Source organism: Mesoplodon densirostris, chromosome 16, assembly GCF_025265405.1.
Source record: "Mesoplodon densirostris isolate mMesDen1 chromosome 16, mMesDen1 primary haplotype, whole genome shotgun sequence".
Classification (NCBI taxonomy): domain Eukaryota; kingdom Metazoa; phylum Chordata; class Mammalia; order Artiodactyla; family Ziphiidae; genus Mesoplodon; species Mesoplodon densirostris.
The window spans coordinates 13,679,856-13,700,077 of NC_082676.1; the positions used below are offsets into that span (position 1 = coordinate 13,679,856).

The 20,222-nt window shown below is 46.8% G+C and overlaps 1 protein-coding gene across 3 annotated transcripts in view; it reads left to right on the top strand.

Moving 5' to 3' along the window:
• Nucleotides 1-20,222, top strand: part of SULF2 (sulfatase 2) — a 142,060-nt gene that overhangs the window by 33,901 nt on the left and 87,937 nt on the right. For all 3 annotated transcript variants that reach the window (XM_060079043.1, XM_060079041.1, XM_060079040.1), the window contains exon 3: nt 14,344-14,583. In XM_060079043.1, the coding sequence (XP_059935026.1) occupies nt 14,344-14,583 (240 nt within the window). The remainder of the gene's footprint in view (nt 1-14,343; nt 14,584-20,222) is intronic.

Below are 20,222 nucleotides of genomic sequence, written 5' to 3' on the forward strand. Positions count from 1 at the left end.
TGGACCAGGGCAGGAACAGTGGAACCCGGAAGACGTGCATGAACGGGTTGGATGGGGGCTGTGGGTGGTGAGGAAAGGAGGAGCATCAGGGGCGACTCCTAGATTTTGGGCTGGAACCAAGGTGAATGATTGAACACGCACTCCTAGGAGCGCCGCGTCTTTGCTGCAGCTACGTGATCTAACTAAGCCTCATGTCAGAATCTGATTGTAAGTTTGCACCTGTGGCTCTCGAATAAAGCCAGCAGCGTCTGCAAATATAAGGAAAGGGCCTCCAGGTGTGAGGAGGACGTGGGAGAGAGGAAAGCAGAGAAAACCAGGCCTAACTTACACCACCTAGATCCACCCTCTTCATTTTAGATGGAGAGACTGAGGCCCAGAGAAATGAAGTCACTCGTCCAAGGTCACACAGCTAGAATGTGGCTAAATAAGATTTGAACCCAGAGCCTGTGGTCTTAGCCACTACTCTATGTAACCAGTCTCCTGGGATGGCTATTCAGTTGTTTCCAGATTGGGAGTGTGTGTGTTAGTAGTTTCCACTATTACCGATACCGTTGCTGAGAACGTCTTTATACGTGCGTCTTTGCATAGGTGAGCGAGGATTTCTGAAAGATAAATTCTGGGAAGTGGATGCAGTAGGTTTGGATCCCTCGTGTTTGGTGGTATCTGTCCCTTTCCCCCCGCAGCGCTCACTTGCACAGATCGGTGCCTACAAGTCTTCCCTTCTGCAAAGGAGCTAGCCCCTCCAACAGCATTTGGAGGAGGCTGTGCTTCTTTTAGGAGGTGAGGGATGATGGCAAGGTGGTAGTGGGGGGAGGGTGGGATTTTTATAAACCACCAGACAGACCCAGATCAATAATGCATGTTCCCCAAAAGGCCAGCACATTATCTCACAGTCAGCAACAACTGGCACACACACAGGGTAGTCCTAAAAAATTTATCATCTGCTATTTTCTGCTCATCCAGGCAGCAGTTCTGACGGTTCTTGGGGCTGGAGACTTCTCAACTAAGATGATTCCAGGCTTTCTTCCAGTCCTGGGGCGGAGAACAGCCATCCATCCTAATTAGGGTCTGGATGAGAGAGCTGGTATGGGACACAGCACAGAAGAGGGGCTCTTTCTGTTTCCTAATTGTGAGGGGGGTGCATTTAACATGCCTCCCTGAGTTGTCATTTGAAAGTGTCCAGTGCCCAGGGGAACAGGTTCCAGGGCATACTGGTCAGTAAGTGGCCTCCATTATTAATGTATTTTTCGGAGCGATTGGGAAAATCCCTGTGTTTGGATGACCCTTGGAGACCGGCAGGGTCTTGGCCACCCTCTTCACCAGGAGGGTAGAAGAGGGAGAAGAATACAGAAGCCAAGGTCTCATTTGCATGTGTCCTTCAAATAGGCCTTGAAACCGGAGGACTCTGCCAGGTTTACTAGTTTAATTCAATCCAGGCAAACCCTTAGTGAGCCTCCAGGGCTGGAACAGCCGCTGAGACACCAAGATGAGTTGGACATGGTCCTTGCCTGGAGCAAGAGAATATTTGCGACATCCCAGGACCGTCTGTTCTATTACTTGAACTGGACTTACCTTTTGAAGCTTAAGTATTATTTTAACAGGAAGCTTTAATTATGACTGTATATGAAACACTGGTATCCACTAGTTTTTCACTAGTGGATACTAGTGAAGGTCACTGCAAGACCGAGTCTAATGAGAACAGCAGTGTTTTCACCTTTCAGCAAGATGTTGCCTCCCCTGAGGCCGAGGCCTGGATGGCTTTGTTATAAAAGGTGATGGTTCCCTTTGCTGTGCAAAAGCTTTTAAGTTTCATTAGGTCCCATTTGTTTATTTTTGTTTTTATTTCCATTTCTCTAGGAGGTGGGTCAAAAAGGATTTTGCTGTGATTTATGTCCTAGAGTGTTCGGCCTATGTTTTCCTCTAAGAGTTTGATAGTGTCTGGCCTTACATTTAGGTCTTTAATCCATTTTGAGTTTATTTTTGTGTATGGTGTTAGGGAGTGTTCTAATTTCATTCTTTTCCATGTAGCTGTCCAGTTTTCCCAGCACCACTTATTGAAGAGGCTGTCCTTTCTCCACTGTATATTCTTGCCTCCTTTATCAAAGATAAAGTGACCATATATACAATGGAATATTACTCAACCATAAAAAGAAACGAAATTGAGATATTTGTAGTGAGGTGGATGGACCTAGTCTGTTGTACAGAGTGAAGTAAGTCAGAAAGAGAAAAATACCGTATGCTAACACACATATATGGAATCTAAGGAAAAAAAAAGGTCATGAAGAACCTAGGGGTAAGACGGGAATAAAGAAACAGACCTACTAGAGAATGGACTTGAGGATATGGGGAGGGGGAAGGGTAAGCTGTGACAAAGTGAGAGAGTGGCATGGACATATATACACTACCAAACGTAAAATAGATAGCTCGTGGGAAGCAGCCGCATAGCACAGGGAGATCAGCTCGGTGCTTTGTGACCACCTAGAGGGGTGGGATAGGGAGGGTGGGAGGGAGGGAGACACAAGAGGAAGAGATATGGGAACATATGTATATGTATAACTGATTCACTTTGTTATAAGGCAGAAATTAACACACCATAGTAAAGCAATTATACTCCAATAAAGATGTTAAAAAAAAAGAAAAAGATGATGGGCAGTTTTGAGAGAGGCGTTAAAGGTGAAGCAGCCCCTCCCTGAGGCTTTCTCCTTGACATAACCAACAGGATGGAGACTAGAAAAGGGAAGGACTTTCTTGAGTGTGAGTCACGGGCTTTGAATGTTGGGGCCACGCTTATGTGGTACCACCTGGCAGTAACTCTTGTGTCTGAGGGTTAAGGAGACCCTGCTGGTCTCCAAGGGTCATCCAAGCACAGGGATTTTCCCAGTCGCTCTGAAAAATATATTAAAAAGAAAGGAAGGGAAGTCAGCAAGGAGGGGAGGGGAAAGGGAGAGTTGTGATTGTATGTAGGGCGGCCTCACTGAGAAAGGGAAATTGGGGCAAAGAAGGTAAGGGAATGAGTCAAGGAGACTCCCCCAGGAAGAGCATTTCAGGCAGAGGGAACAGTGGGTGCAAAGGCCCTGAAGCAGAAGCAGTTCCGGCAGGCTCCCAGAGCAGCAGATGGCCCACAATGGCAGAGCATTGTGAGCAAAAGAGACGGGAAGAGGTGAGGTCTGAGAGGCAATGGCGGGGCGGGGGTGGATCATGCAGGGCCTTTGAACCAGAGGGAGGACTGTGGCTTTCTAAATGAGATGGACACGAGCAAGGACGTTGACATCACCTGACTTACGTGTTAATATGACTCCTTTGGCTATTTTATGGAGAATAGATTGAAGAGATATAATAGGAGGAATGAGGGGTCTACTGCAATGGTCCAAGCACAAGATGATGGTGGTTCAGACCAGAGTGGAAAAAGTAGTCAGACGCTGCCCAGAGTTAGAGGGTGGAGCTGATGAGATGTGCTCATGGATCTGATGTGGAGTAGGAGAGAAGAGTCTAGAATAACTCCAAGGTTTTGGTCTGAACAACTGCAAGGAGGGATTTTCTGTTTACAGAGATGGGGAAAAGCTATGGTCTGGAGCTCAGTTCTGGACCTGGTACATTGCAGATGCCCATGAAAAGCCAAGAGGAGCTGTCCAAGGCAGCCAGCCTTCAGAGACAGAAGCTCAGGGGGGAGGCCCAGGCCTGGATGGGCCTGGAGTGGGGGAGGGTGGGAATTATATGCAGATCGTGTGCCTGTTTGTGCTTTCCTGGGTCAGAGACCCTCACTGGATTCTCAGAGGGGCCTGTGATCCTGAAAATGGCAGGCCTTTAGCCTGGAGGGCTGTCTTGTAGGAGAGGCTGGCTCTTGAGAGAGAGGCTGGCTTTTGAGAGAGAGGCTCGGGAGGGCTTCTGGCCAGGCATTTGTTTGCCTCTTTCCATCTGTGAACGTAAGGAAACCACACCCTGTGCTGTAGACTGATATCCAGAAATCAATTCTAATTGCAAGCTTGGGTACTCTGCAGGGGCCAAATGGCTGGAAGCCCAGGATAGTGTGCCCAGATTCCGGACGCCAGATCGGTGGTGACTTCCAACGTAGCCTCTCTGAGATACCAACTCCTGACATTCCTGCCGCTGCTCACTGGAGTTAGAAAAACATGTGGATGCAGGTTATCTCAGGAAGAAGAGAGGCTCATGTGGACCCACCCTGGTGTTCAACTTGCCAAGCACATTCCTGCAAGATTTTTTTTTTTAATTCAGCAACCCTTAGGAGATCACTTAAATTCTGGAAGCTAAGCGTATTGGCATTAGGTTTGGCTGCATGTAAAAGAAAATATAACAGTGGCTTAAACAAGACAGAATTTTGCTTCTTACTCACATAAAAACGTCTGGAAGTTGGCAGTTCAGGGCCAGCCTGGTGGCTTCAAGGTTAGGAGGGACCCAAGCTCCTTCTCTATTTTTGTATTCTACTATGTTTATTGTGTGGCTTCCATCTTTAAGGTCACCTTCATCATTCAGAATAGCTGCTGGAGCTCCAGCTATCACAGCCACATTCCAGGCAGCAAGGAGGAGGAGGAAACAGAAGGGCAAAAAGGATGGACCTTCAAGTTAAGTCAGCTCCCTTTAAGAACCGCATCCCAGACCTCACCTACAACACAGACAGAACTTATTTAATTAGCCACACAATCTCAGCAGGAAATACAAGAGACATTCAAACTTGAGTTATTCAAGGAAGGTTTAACTTTTTTGCTAAGGTATGAGCAAGTGTGGGGAAATCACTAGTGATAGTGCAGCCCTCAAGGCTACTTAGTAACAGTGGGGTCATCCCCACTCCAAGACCAAGAGGGTGAGGGCAGCAAATGATTACTGGAAACTCATGACACAGGGCCATTCAGTAGGAGCTCTCACCCTCTGTTGACACCACAGGGAGCAAGATGGAGGAATCCATACCCGAACTTCAGTTCTTCCTTTTGCTGATCTCCTGCCAGGGCCCCCCATTAGCCAAACCTAGTCCAAAGCCAGAGTATAAAGCCACTTGTGGATACAGCCCACCCAGGTCAGCTCCCTGGGCTGGAGAACGAGGCAGACAGTGGATCTGGAAGGTTAAAGGAAGGACTACTCCCACATGAAGCTACAAGAGAGTCTGGGAAATGCAGTTTCCTAGCTGGGTGTGTTGAAGATTAAAATCAGGGCCTGTTAATAAGGAAGAAGGGGAAACAGTTATTGGTGGGCAACCTGGGGTCTCAGCCACACCAGAGATCAGGAGCAAGGGTACCCCGAAGGGGCAGCGCCCCCAGCAGGGGGTGTGTGGTTAAATGATGGGCACCATGAGGTGGTATAGGACACACGTGCTTCCCCACCGAGCTCACGGCCCCCACCCCCGGCCTGTCCTGCTCAAGGCTCTGTACCAGCCTTTACCCAAACCCACACCCCCTCTTTGCTCCCTTAAAGCCTGGTCTCTGTGGGTCTCCAGGCCACAGTGTTACTTTGCGAGCTTACTTAGCTGGTCAGTTCAGCTGGAATAGAATCAGCTACGGGTTGCAAACCCAGTGCCTGCAGGGCCAGACTGGTACCACAGATGAGGGAAGTGGCCCTGATGGGGGCCATGCAGAACCGGAGGGGAGCCCTTCTAAAGCCAGCCTTTGCTACTCAGATCCACCCACCTGTGGGCCCATCAAGCCCAGATCTGTGTATTTTCATGCAAAGCCTGAAATCAGGATTGATGTGAAATCTCCCAAATAAAAGTTAGCAATTAATTCAGATTTTTAAACACTTCTGAGCAGACCTAAATCCAACACACGCAGACAAGAATCTGTCCGGAGGCGCTGGATTTGTGAACTCTGTGTTACACCGTATATAGCTGGGAGCTACTGTAATTTAAATTTTTTAAAGCTAACATGTTTTGAGTCCTTTCTGTATGCCAAGCATTGAACTAAAGGCTTTGCATATATTTTTCTCCATTAAAATTCTGCAATAGTCTAGGTAAGAAAAAGCGATGGTTAAACATAGATTTAAGTCAAGGCCCTGGGTTTGCTAACCGTGTCCCATCTCCCACTACTTCCCAAGGAGGGTCTGACATCACAGACTCTAATTATTTACCTGTAATTTTAAGAAAACAAACATCAGAAAACATCATCTCTTTAGTTATCCATAAAAACCAATGCCTCCTATGTAATGCCACCCAAGTTGGGGGCCGCAGGACTTTGTCTTGTGGGGGGTGGCATGTAGGGGTGCATCTTCTCCTAGTTGACACAGAGCTCTAGGACAGAAAGTAGATGTGAGCCACCTAAGTCCCAGGAATGGCCAAAACTGGGTCATATTTTGAATCTTGAGAGCCCCCAGCACCTGCTAAGTCCCCAGAGATAGCAGTTGCCCTGACCCAAACCTTTAGAAGAGCACATTAAATCAGCATCTCCCAAAATGCCTTTTTAGGACACAGGTCGTGCACGAAATCATCTTGTGTGACAGGTCGACAAACATTGATTTTACTACTTACAAACTTCTTTCGATATGCATCCAAAAAAAAAAATCTAAGTAACACATCGAATCCAGAATTTCACATAGTTACTTGGGTTGAGATGAAAGTTTAATTTTTTAAAGTCACATTAGAGAAAAATATCAAATCAAATAACTAGTAGCCCAGGTGGTACACTGAGAGCCCCCCGCAAAAGCAGTCAGAAAGGGGACGGGCAGGTGAGTGTGTGGAGGAAGCGCCGTGTTTCTGGCAGGTGAGTGGTTTGGGCACCAGAATTTAAGTCACCATCATCAGGGTGGCGCTGAGGCCTCCGCAGTCTGTTAGAGTCACCGAGGAAGGTGTCAGGGTGACCTCACCCTGGCCCAGCAAGGGCGGAAGGTTTGATCACGGAAAAGAAGCCAGGTCTGGTTTTGTCTGCGTGTCCCCAGGCTTGTGTTGGACGACAGAAGTTTTGGTTGGCTGGCCTTTTTATTTCTGTGTGGCCTGGTCTTCCAGGCCCTTCCCTCCCCTCAGAGCTGTCCATCTGCATTAGGGCTGTGCTGGGCAAGGAGATGAGATCATATGTTTTCCTGTTCCAGATGTGGATTTATCGAGCCTTGTCACCGTGGCAGCTTTAATAAAACAGGTTACGGTCCCCAAGGGGAGGCTTAACCTGTCATGCTGCTTACGCACAGATGCGGCTGTCATTTCAGGGCGCTGTTAAATTATGCTTTAACAGTGGATTGACACAGCTTCCCTTCAGCCGGCTTATTTGGGCCGGGTGAGCGCCCCGAGCAGACAGGTGCGGGGAACTGCTGGAAAGAGTGGACCACCACTCCTTTGCCTTGCAATGAGGAGCATGGCGGTGCAAGGGCTTTGAGACCCTGGTTTGGAGCCCATTAAAAGAAAGAAACGCTTCCTCTGGCCGTTTGCCTTTGGCCAACGCAGCATTTGAGGCTGCTGACTGCAGGCGAATTATTCACCAGGTGGTGGGCCCCCTGCCTTCCAGAAGGGTCTGACAGGTCGGGTGGACGGCCAGCTTTGTCATTTCTGCAGTCTCTGGAGCCTGCGCAGGGCCAAGTCCTCACTATCAGCTGCTTCCTTCTTTCTCTTCAGGCTGTGAACAGCAGGCAAAGGCTTGATTCTGCCTGGAGCGCCCTAGATTCATGCTTTCGAGAAATACTAATTGAACACCTGCTATGTGCCGGGCACTGTTCTAGGCTTCAGGGCTGTGAGGTGTGGTCAGTGGCCCTAGCTCTCATGGCTGTGATATCTAGGGCTGCAGGGGAGGTGATCAGCAAGATAAATATGTAAATGTGCCAAAGTGTATAACCTGTTAGAGCAACAGGTGCAGAGTTGAAAACGTAAAACAAGGAAGAGGAGATGAAATATCAGGGGCAGGGGAGTAAAATTGTGGATGTGGTGTGCAGGGCGGGCCTCACTAAGAAGAGAACTTTTATTCTTTTCATTGAAGTATAGTTGCTGTTCCGTATTAAGTTACAGGCATACTAGGTAGTGATTCGCAATTTTTAAAGGTTGTACTCCATCTACAGTAATTGTAAAATGTGAGCTATATTTCCCCGTGTTGTACAATATATCCTTGTAGTTTATTTTATACCTAATAGTTTGTACCTCTCAATTCCCTACCCGTATATCCCCCCTCCCCCCAAGAAGAGACCTTTTGAGTAGAGACAAGAAGCGGGTGAGGGCACAGACCCTGGAGGTGCTGGGGAAGGGCGTTCCCAGCAGGAGGAACAGCACGGGCAAAGGGTCTGAGGTGGGAGTGAGGCGGGCAAGTGTGAGGGGAGACGAGGCCGCCGTGGCTGTGGAGACGGGGTGTGGAAGGGGGCCCGGATCCCGCAGGGCCTGTGGACAACCACGGGGACTCTGCTCTCCGAGCAAGTGGGAGCCACGGGGAGTGCTGAGGAGAGGAGGCTTTCTGGCTGCTCCTCGGGGAATAAACAGCCGGAGTCCAGGCAGGAAGCAGCTGACCTAATTCAGAGGAAAGAGGATGACCGCTGCCCAGTGAGGAGGCGAGAGGACTCTGAGCCTGGATGTTCTTGGAAGAAAGAACACCAGGATTTGCTGATGGATTGGATGTGGGAACAGAAAGATGGGACTAAGGCATAGCCAAGATCATCGCCTGTGTCACTGGAGGAGAGGGGAGGAGCTCAGCGTATACCCGAGATGTCTCTTAGCCAGTAACAGCACCGGGTAGACAGTTGCAGGTTGTGCCAGATGCCAGCCATCCCCTCACCTTTCCGCCTTGCCACCTGTACTAATATTTACTTCTTTTAAACAGACGTGATTGTTTTTTAAGAACAGGATTCCACTGCCCTAAATGAGAGAAGTTAGCATCGCTCGCCCTAAGTCAAAGGAAATTAAACCAGGCAATCCAATATAAGCTAACACAGCTGCCCGCCCAGAACTCCAGCCGGGTGGCCGGGGCTCTTCCTGTTGAAATAGGAGGCGTGAGGGTGTTAAGGACGTGACCATGTGACCGCACCCACCCGAGACTTTCTCCTGGAGTTGATCAGAAAGAGTGAACGGGAATCACTTTCCCACCGCTGGGGTCCCTGGCATTTGGTGATGTGACCCTGTGCCAGTCTCACTGCTGGTGTGCCAGCTAAAGTCACCTCTGGGATGATGAGGGGACCTGATAGTCCAGGGGACGATTCTGAGCCTCATGGAAGCTGAGAGTTGACCAAGTGTGTGGGGACCTCTGTGCCCTTCCTGGGTTCATTATCACCACCTCCTGTGTGCTATAAACTGGACGTTTCCTGAACGTGACACCCAGCACCCACCTCTGCTGTCAGACAAGCTTGGGTTGGAGTCCTCACATCCCACTTCCCCAGCTCTGTGGCTGTGACCACATTTAACTCCTGTGCTCAGTTCCCTCTTCTGTTAAATGGTGTTAGGGAGTGATCTAATCTCATACTTCTAAATGTAGGTGTCCAGTTTTCCCAGAACCACTTATTGAAGAGGCTGTCCTTTCTCTACCGTACATTCCTGCCTCCTTTCTCAAAGATAAGGTGACCATATGTGCGTGGGTTTATCTCTGGGCTTTCTATCCTGTTCCATTGATCTATCTTTCTGTTTTTGTGCCAGTACCATACTGTCTTGATTACTGTAGCTTTGTAGTAGAGTCTGAAGTCAGGGAGCCTGATTCCTCCAGCTCCGTTTTTCATTCTCAAGATTGCTTTGGCTCTTCGGGGTCTTTTGTGTTTCCATACAAATTGTGAAATTTTTTGTTCTAGTTCTGTGAAAAATGCCAGTGGTAGTTTGATAGGGATTGCATTGAATCTAGATTGCTTTGGGTAGTAGAGTCATTTTCACAATGTTGATTCTTCCAATCCAAGAACATGGTATATCTCTCCATCTATTTGTATCATCTTTAATTTCTTTCATCAGTGTCTTATAATTTTCTGCAGACAGGTCTTTTGTCTCCTTAGGTAGGTTTATTCCTAGATAGTTTATTCTTTTTGTTGCAATGGTAAATGGGAGTGTTTTCTTGATTTCATTTTCAGATTTTTCATCATTAGTGTATAGGAATGCCAGAGGTTTCTGTTAAATGGTTTGTTGGGAGGATTAAGTAACATGATGCACATTGTGTGCCCAGCACGGCGCATACAGCAAACATTCAGCCAGTGACAGTCACCACATTAATGATAATGGTTGTTATTGACGTGGAACACTGCCCTCTACCCACCCCAAGGACAAGTCGGAGCTGTCTCAACAGCTAAGTTATATTAAGAGTTGCCAAACCAGGGCCTCCAGGGACCAGGCAGGTAATGTGAATGGGCAAAGTTGGTGTAAGACTATAGGGAGGGCTGGGGAGTGTGGCACAGTAGAGTGCACATCATCTGGTGCTTTTTTTTTTTTTTTTTTTTTTTAGTTGTGGTGAGCAGGGGCCACTATTCATCGCGGTGTGCGGGCCTCTCACCGTCACGGCCTTTCCCGTTGCTAAGCACAGGCTCCAGATGCGCAGGCTCAGTAGTCGTGGCGCAGGCTCAGATGCTTCGCAGCATGTGGGATCCTCCCAGACCAGGGCTCGAACCCGTGTCCCCCGCATCAGCAGGCGGGCTCTCAACCACTGCACCACCAGGGAAGCCCCCATCTGGTGCTTTTTAAAGTCACGTTTTTTAAATCCACTGCACACGACACAGACACACTCACGCACGTGCCCATCATGGACACAAACCAGCTTGGGCTCCTGAATTATATGGAAACGCAAAGAGTGAGATAATTTTGTGTTGTTAAGTTAGCAGATATTTGTTGAGCAGTCACTATGTGCCAGGCACTGTTCTGGGCTTGGGAGGACAACAGTGAACAAAGTAGGCCTAGATCCCTGCCCCCGTGGAGCTGTCCGGTGGGAACAGTGGGCAACATGCAAATAAGAGAACTGTCCGAGGGCAGTAAGCACTGGGGAGCAAGTGAAGCAGGGAGGGGGTGTAGGGGTGCTAGAAGGAGGGGTGGCAGTTTCAGTGTGAGGCCAGGGAAGGCCTCTCAGATATGTGACTTTTTTTTTATTGGAGTATAATTGCTTCATGATGTTGTGTTCATTTCTGCTGTACAACAAAGAGAATCAGCTCTATGTATTCATATATCCCCTCCCTCTTGGACCTCCCTCCCACCCCACCCCCATCCCACCCATCTACATCATCACAGAGCCCGAGCTGAGCTCCCTGGGCTATGCAGCAGGTTCCCGCTAGCTATCTATTTTATACATGGTAGCATATATATGTAGATCCTAACATCCCAGTACATCCACCCTCCCCTTCCGCCTCTGTGTCCACCCGTCCATTCTCTACATCTGCGTGTCTATTTCTGCCCTGCAAATAGGTTCATCTGTACCATTTTTCTAGATTCCACATATAAGTGGAATCAGATGTGTGACCTTTGATGGATAACCTGAAGGAGGCTGGAAGGATGCACCCCAGCACCAGTGGGACCCACGGCTCTGCTGGACCCTGAGGCCATGGCCCGCTCCCTCTGTAGGTTCTGGCGAGTTCGCACCAGCTGGTGGAGGGAGGCCTTGGAAAGCTCACCTCCTCCATCCCCTCCAGAGGGAGACTTCACACCTGGTAGAAACCCTATAATGGCCACCAGTTACAGATGGGACCCTTGGGACTTCTCGGGAGGGCATGTGACCTTGACAAGAGATGTTCATGTAGTTCCAGGCCTGACGATTCCTGTTGAGACAAAAAGCCGGTTCTTTCCTCTATCCGCTGGGCTGACCTCGGCCAAGAGCCTCGGGGAACACAGCTGGCTCCCGGTGGGCGTCCCTTATAAAACTGCCTCAGCACGGGGCTCCAAAGGGCAGGCTTTGCTCTGTTTCCTTCAGTTGTTCAGTGAGATGTTACAGAGCATCATCTATATATTCCTGGGGGTAGGGTGGACGGACAGTGCCCGGGATCACCCAGAGCTCTCAGTCCAGAAGCAAAGGCAGATCATAAACAAGTGAACTTGTAAAGAAGACCGTTTCAGAAGGACAGAAATGCTAAGAAGAAACATACATTGGTGTGATAGCAAGTAAACAGGGCGCTCTTTCTGATGGGGAGGTCGGCCAGGCCTTGTTGAGGAGGTGAGCTCTAAGTTGAGATCTGAGTAATGGGACAAGCCAGCAAGGTGAAGTCTCAGAGAGGGAGTCCCAGGCAGAGGCAGGAGCAAGTGCAAAGATCCTGAGGCAGGGATGAGCTTGGAGCCCTTGAGAAACAAAGAAGAAGCCAGTGTAGCCAGGTGAGCAAGGGGGAGGGAAGAGATGAGGTCAAAGAAACACGGGAGGCGGGTTGGCAGGGAGGGCCGGTCTGGAAGAGTCTTAGGCCACAGTAAGGAATTGGGGTTTTCTTCTGAGTGTGATGGGAAGCTGCCAGGTGGTTTGAGCAGTGAAGAAATATGATCTATGTTTGCCTCAGGGAAGCTCTAGCTGTTTCCTTCCCTGTTTGGTGGAAAGATGGGATAAAAGAATCATGTAAATCTCCATTTCACTCTTAGCCTTTAGGGACAGAGTGCCAAGGTGGGTCTGATTTGTTGTTTTCAGGTCACTAGGGGGTGACCTAGTTGGTGACTGGGATCAGCAGCTCCCTGGCAAGAACTTCAAATGCCTGGTAGACCCTGGATTGGTTTCCTACTGCTGTCCTAACAAATTGCCATAAACCGGGTGGCTTAAAACAACAGAAGTTTGCTCCCTCACAACTGTGGAGACAGAAGTCTGAAATTCAGGTGTTGGCAGGGCTCTGATCCCTCCAAAGGCTCAGGGGTGACTCCTGCTCAGTTCACCCAGCTCCTGGAGGCCCAAGGAGTTCCTTGGCTTGTGGCAGCATCCCTCCAGTCTCTGCCTCCGTCTTCACATGGCCTTCCCCTCCGTGTCTGTGTGTCTTCTTCCTTCTGTCTCTTGGAAGGACACTTGTCATTGGATTTAGGGCCCACCCAGGTAATCCACAATGATGTCACCCCAGGATCCTTTAGTACCTCTGTGAAGACCCTTGGCCAAATTAGGTGCTATTCGCAGGTGCCAGGACTTGGGACAGGGGCTTATCTTTGGAGGGTGGGCCATCATTCAACCCACTATAGACCCTAAGAACTGCAAGGAAAAGAAAAAAACAGAGGATGGCCTTAGAAGGAAAAGAAAAAGGATTTCCATTGAATATTTCTGTTAAACCTACTAAGTATCTGGGTACCAGCCATTGTATACGATTCCACATCCATTCTTCACGCATTTACTGAGTACCTACTGTGTGTCGCACACCGTAGAGGCATTGAGGATTCGGCACTGAGCAAGGCACACAGTCTTTGAGCTCCTGGAGCCCTCAGTGGAACAGGCAGTGTGCAGGCACCAGCGCACAGTAGGGTTTCCCCACAAATTCCTTTTCTTCCTATACCTTGCTCTGCTCACAGCTTCATTGAGAAACAAGAATAGGCATGAGTGGGCTTCCCTGGTGGCGCAGTGGTTGAGAGTCCGCCTGCCGATGCAGGGGGACACGGGTTCGTGGCCCAGTCCGGGAAGATCCCACATGCTGCGGAGCGGCTAGGCCCGTGAGCCATGGCCGCTGAGCCTGCATGTCCGGAGCCTGTGCTCTGCAACGGGAGAGGCCACAACAGTGAGAGGCCCGCGTACCACAAAAAAAAAAAAAAAAGAAGAATAGGCATGAGTGAAATCACCATACCTAGTGGTTTATCATTAAGTCCTAATAATACATGCGTGATAAGAGCTCAAGGGAATCAGAAGCCAGAGTGATCCCAGAGAGCAATGAGAAGAGGTGCGACTGTACTGATGGGTCAGATTTGGGGAGTGGGGGGCGGGAGATGGGAAGTGGGTTCCAAGCTGGAAGGACCATGTGGACAAAGGCGGCAACGGTGGGTTATGACTGATGCAGAACATGTCAGCTGAGAAATATTCAGAGAGAAGGTGGAGGGGGGAGGGGTTGCCAGGTTGACGTGATCGGATTTCGTTAAGAGGGGACAATTCTTGGGGAAGTTCCAGATGAAACAAAGTATAATCTTCTGTTTACATAGTGGTTGCTTTCCAAAAAAAAAAAAAGTATATATTAATACCCTGCAAAAAAAAAAAGATGTTCTGTTTCTATGCAAGACAAGAGTTCTTTACTAGGCTCAGATAACTTATAAACAGGTTTTTACCTACCCGCCCCCGTGAATGTCTAGTGGAACTGGGGACCCAGGGTACTTCCTCATTGCGCAGGACGATCCAATAGTGCCTTGCTGGCCGCTGCCCAGAAATGCCAGGGGTGCCCCCCAATCTGTCCCCGGAGATTTCCAACATACACTCCCCTCCCCCGGGATGGGGGTGCTGCCCTGTTGAGGACCACTCAGAACCTGTCTCTGATTGTTTGGTGCCCGACTGGGGCGCACTCGCTGGAAACCTGCCGGCCCACACCTCACTTCCGCTCTGGTTGCAGGTTCCATGCAGGTGATGAACAAGACACGGCGCATCATGGAGCAGGGCGGGGCGCACTTCATCAACGCCTTCGTGACCACGCCCATGTGCTGCCCCTCGCGCTCCTCCATCCTCACCGGGAAGTACGTCCACAACCACAACACCTACACCAACAATGAGAACTGCTCCTCGCCCTCCTGGCAGGCGCAGCACGAGAGCCGCACCTTCGCCGTGTACCTCAACAGCACGGGCTACCGGACAGGTGAGGGAGCCAGGCTGCTGCGGGCGGGCACACGAGTGGGCTGGGAACCTCCGACGTGGTACCCGGCGTCCTGCCTCGGACCACTGTCTTTCCCACTATGGTCCCTGTACTGCGAGGGGTCCCTGTAGTGCGTGAACAACTTTCTTTTAATTTAAAAGTTGTGCATTGACTTCTAGATGTGTTCGAAAAATACAGATTTATTTGCCTACAGGAGTGATAGAAAGTGACCTTTCCAAAGGAATTTGAGTTTAAAAAAAGTGAGTCCGTTTAAAATATGAAATATACTACAGAGAGGCCATGAAGTACTCGGGCAGGAGTGTGAGTTCTCTGTGAATTGTGCTATTTAAGAAGAACATTGGGGTGGGGGATAGAGAGGAGTGTATTTGGGGACTGTGGCCACTCTACAGATGGCAAGGGACTGTTTGTCTACACTTGATCGTCTACACTGCCCAAGGTGCTCCATCCCTCCTGCAGTTGGTGCCCGCAGTGTTAGTTGCATCCTGGGTGGAGAGCGAGCAAGGTGTCCTGTCTCTTTATCCTGCAGGAGGTACTTTGGTGCGTTCTGAAGACTCACCTGCCAGGCTGGTTGCCTGAGGCAAAGGCACAATTACAGTCACTTATCTGCAGCACCACTGCAAAATCCTCCAAACTCAATTAAACTTGCTTTAATTTAGAAAAATAAACAAACACTCCTCACCTTGGGTAAGGAGCCAAGGCAGTTGTGAGATCAGATACTGTGGCTTGAATGTTGTAACCCTGGGAAGTTGTGTTCAAGTGACAAGGGGCTTGTTTGGGTAGGAGTGACATGAGAGAAGGACGGATGCCTCCCTCAGCTGGGTTCACGGAGCTGAAGCCGTCCTGGAAGATGGGCAGCTGCCCCTCATGTACATGGTGTGGCTGGCATGGGCACGTCGGGGTGGGGAGCACACTGGTGAGGTGTGTCGTCTTGCACACTGTTTCCACTGCCAGAATCACCCAGCGAGCGGGCCCTGCTGAGAGAACTAGGAAGGCCTCAGTCCTATACACATAACCCTATTGGTTCCGGGATCTCTGCAGAAAGCCACATGGGTCAGAGTTTACCCCAGGCCACCACCCATCTGGTTGCAGAGACCTGGATATAGATGGAGGAAGCAGGACAGACCAGGGCACCTACTGAAAGGGCCATCTGCCACTCAGGTCCAGGTAATTATAGCCATTCGTGCTCGGGGTTGCCAACCTTCAAATATTTCTAATCTGAGTTCTTGGCCAAAATCTGCTGATTTTAAAAAATATTGGCAAAACTCAGTTTGTTTTGTTTTGTTTTGTTAATATACAGTGTGGACCCACAAAGAAAACATGTCTGAGGGCTGTGAGACCCACTTTTAGAACCTCTAGCTGAAAGGTCTGTGTAGACACCTTTAGCTTTGGATGCCAAAGGAACAGTAAGGACCCTAAAAGTGTACTCATCAACCCCCCACATTTGACAGCTAGGGCAACTGCAGCCCAGAAAAGAGACTTGCTCATAGTCATAAAAGCAGGTGCTTGTGGCATAATCAAAATGGAAACCAAGACCGTAGGACTTCAAAGGGAGTATGGGTGTTGTTACATCCATCAAATTGAAAGGAAACCTATATCCTGCAATATCTTAGGGGCTTACGATAGGGGCCAAAGCCTGGTGTTTCAGAATCATATAGCTGGCACAAGGGAAGGAGCCATCTCTCAGGATTTAACATTTCTTCAAAATTGATTTCTTCAAACTTTGTCCTTGAATTTAAACAAATCACCAAAAAGTGCTTTCCCCAAAGAACTGCTTTCATCCAACTATGCTTAACGATTATACCCTCAGTGAAGACTGGGAGTGTAATGCCAAGTATAAATTGCCATACATAGGACATTTATGTTTTTTGTAAAACTGTCCCTGAGAATTTTATTTGTTATGTTTAGAATGGCCCTCTCTACAAGGAACTCTGTTCTAACTTGACTTTGAGAACTCAGGACCCTGAAAATGTCTGTTTACTGTGATGAACTTATGTGCTCTTGTCATTAAAGAACAAGAGCTGTGTACCCTGTATACTTTCCCTTTTTGCCCTGGTAGTTAGGAAGCTCAGGTTTGAGTTTTATTTCATTCTCTTTTATGGCTGAGTAATATTCCATTGTGTATGTGTGTGTGTGTGTGTATATATATATACACACACACCACACCTTCTTTATCCATTCATCTGTCAATGGAAATTTGAGTTTTATATTAAGCCACTGCTTAAAGTGAAAACATGACCAGTTTTGCTGCTCATTGTAGGTTGATTGAGAAAAATAACAGAAAACTATAATGAATTCAAAATCCCTTTTAGATTAACTTGATTTGTATGACTCATATTAGAATAATTAGACTCATATTAGAATAATAACTTTTTAGCTCCCCAGGGAAGAGTGGTCAACTGTTCTTACCAGGTCTTTGGACACATTCAGCCCTGCATTCTCATGAGTGTCTAGGGCAACTGATTGAATTGGATTTAAGTTTTTTGGCTGTGTGTGAGAGACCCAAGACAGCAGTCATTTATTACTCTCTCAACTAAAAGTCTGTGCTGCTTTGATGGGCCTGCCCATGAATTGCTCAGAGACTCAACCATTTTCTTTTCTTTTTTTTTTTCTGAGGCATAATTGGCATATAACATTATAGTAGTTTCAGATGTATGACATGATGAGTCAATATTTGTATATATTGCAAAAGGATAACCACAGTAGGTCTAGTCAACATCTGTCATCATACATAGTTACAAAGGTCTGTGTGTGTGTGATGAGAATTTTTAAGATCTACTCTCTCAGCAACTTTTAAATATACAGCATAATATTATTAACTGTAGTCACTATGCTGTACATTATTATAGCCCCATGACTTATTTATTTCATAACTGGAAGTTTGTACCTTTTGACCCTCTTCACTCATTTCACCCACCCGCTACCTCCCACCTCTGGCAACCACCAATCTGTTCTTTGTATCTATGAGCTCGACTTTGTTTTAGATTCCATATATAAGTGATATCATATGGTAATTGTCTTTCTCTGTCTGACTTATTTCACTTAACATGATACCGTCAAGGTCCATCCATGTTGTTGCACATGGCAAGATTTCCTTCTTTTTCATGGCTGAATAGTAGTCCAGTGTGTGTATACCACATTTTCTTTATTCTTGCATCCATTGAGGACACTTAGGTTGTTTCCATATCTTGGCTATTGTAAATAAAGCTGCAATTAACATGGAGGTGCCGATATCTTTTCAAGTTAGTGTTTTCATTTTCTTCAGATAGATACTCAGAGGTGGAATTACGGGATCATACAGTAGTTTTATTTTTAATCTTTGAGGAACCTCCATACTGTTTTCCATAATGGCTATACCAATTTACATTCCCACCAACAGTGAACAAGTGTTTCCTTTTCTCTAAATCTTTGCCAACATTGTTATTCTTTGCCTTTTTGATAATAGGCATTCTAACAGGTGTGAGGTGGTATCTCATTGTGTTTTTTATGTTTGTTTGTTTTTGCGGTATGCGGGCCTCTCACTGTTGTGGCCTCTCCCGTTGCAGAGCACAGGCTCCAGACGCGCAGGCTCAGTGGCCATGGCTCACGGGCCCAGCCGCTCCGTGGCATGTGGGATCTTCCCGGACTGGGGCACGAACCCGTGTCCCCTGCATCAGCAGGCGGACTCTCAACCACTGTGCTACCAGGGAAGCCCTCATTGTGGTTTTGATTTGCATCTCCCTGATAATTAATGATGTGAAGCATCTTTTGATGTACCTGTTGACCATCTGTATATCTTCTTTGGAAAAATGCCTATGCAGATCTGTGGCCCATTTCTTAAATTGGATTGTTTGGGTTTTTTCTATTGAGTTGCATCAGTTTTTTGTATATTTTGGAAATTAATTTCTTATCAGATGTATGAGCTGCAAATATTTTCTCTCATTCGGTAGGTTTTCTTTTCGTTTCGTTGTGCACAATGTTCCTTTACTGTGCAGAAGCTTTTTAGTCATCCCATTTATTTCCTTTTGCTTTTATTGCCTTTGTTTTTGGTGTCAAATCCAAAAAAAATCATTGCCAAGATCCATGTCAAATGATGATTTCAGGTCTTATGTTCAAGTCTTTAATCTGTTTTGAGTTAATCTTTGTCTATGGTGTAAGATAGTGGTTCAGTTTAATTCTTTCACATGTGGCTGTCCAGTTTTCCCAGTTCCATTTATTAAAGAGACTGTCCTTTCCCCATCATACATTCTTAGCTCCTCTGTCATAAATTAATTGACCATATATGTGTGGGTTTATTTCTGGGCTCTCTATTCTGTTTCATTGATCTATGTCTGTTTTTATGCCAACACCATAATGTTTTGATTACTACTGCTTTGTAATACAGTTTGAAATCAGGGAGCATGATGCCTCCAGCCTTGTTCTTCGTTCTCAAGATTGCTTTGGCTCTCTGAGGTCTTTTGTGGTTCCATACAAACTTTAGGATTGTTTTTTCTGTTTTTGTGAAAAATGCCATTGGAAATTTCATAGGGATTGCACTGAATCTGTAGATTGCTTTGGATAGTATGGACATTTTAACAGTATTAATTCTTCCAGTCCATGAGCATGGAATACCTTTCCATTTATTTGTGTCTTCTTCTATTTCTTTCATTAATTAATGTTTTCAGTGTACAAGTCTTTCACTACCTTCGTTAAGTTTATTCCAGATATTTTATTCTTTTTGATGCAGTTGTACATGGGACTGTTTTCTTAATTTATCTTCCTGGTAGTTTGTTTTTAGTGTATAAAAACACAACAGATTTTTGTGTATTGATTTTGTATCCTGCAGCTTTACTGAATTAATTTATTAGTTCTAACAGTTTTTTGGTGGAGTCTTTAGGGTTTTCTATGTATAATGTCATGTCACCTGCAAATACAGTTTTACTTCTTCCTTTATGATTTGGATGCTTTTTCTTTCTTTTTCTTGCCTAATTGCTCTGGCTAGGACTTCCAATACTATGTCAAATGAAAGTGTTGAGAGTGGGCACCCTTGTCTTGTTCCTGATTTTAGAGGAAAAGTTTTCAGCTTATCACTTGAATATGATGTTAGCTATGGGCTTGTCATGTATGGCCTTTTATTATGTTGAGGTATGTTCCCTCTAGTCACTTTTTTGAGAGTTTTCCTCATAAATGGATGTTGAATTTTGTCAAAGGCTTTTTCTGAATCTGTTGAGATGATTTTTATCTTTCATTTTTTTAATGTGCTATATACATTGATTGATTGGGGGATGGTGAACCATCCTTGCATTCCTAGAATAAATCCTATCTGAACATGGTATATGATCCTTTTACTGTATTGTTGAATTCAGTCTGCCAATATTTTGTTGAAGATTTTTGCATTCTGTGTTCATCAGAGATATTGACCTATAATTTTCTTTACTTGTGGTGTCCTTGGCTGGTTTTGGTATCAGGGTAATGCTGACCTCATAAGATGAGTATGGAGGTATTCCCTCCTGTTCTATTTTTTGGAAGAGTTTGGGAAGGATTGATATTAATTCTTCTTAGAATTTTTGATAGAAGGCACCTGTAAAGCTGTCTAGTACTGGACATTTATATTTGGGGAAGTTTTTGATTATTGATTCAGTCTTCTTTCTAGTAATTGGTCTGTT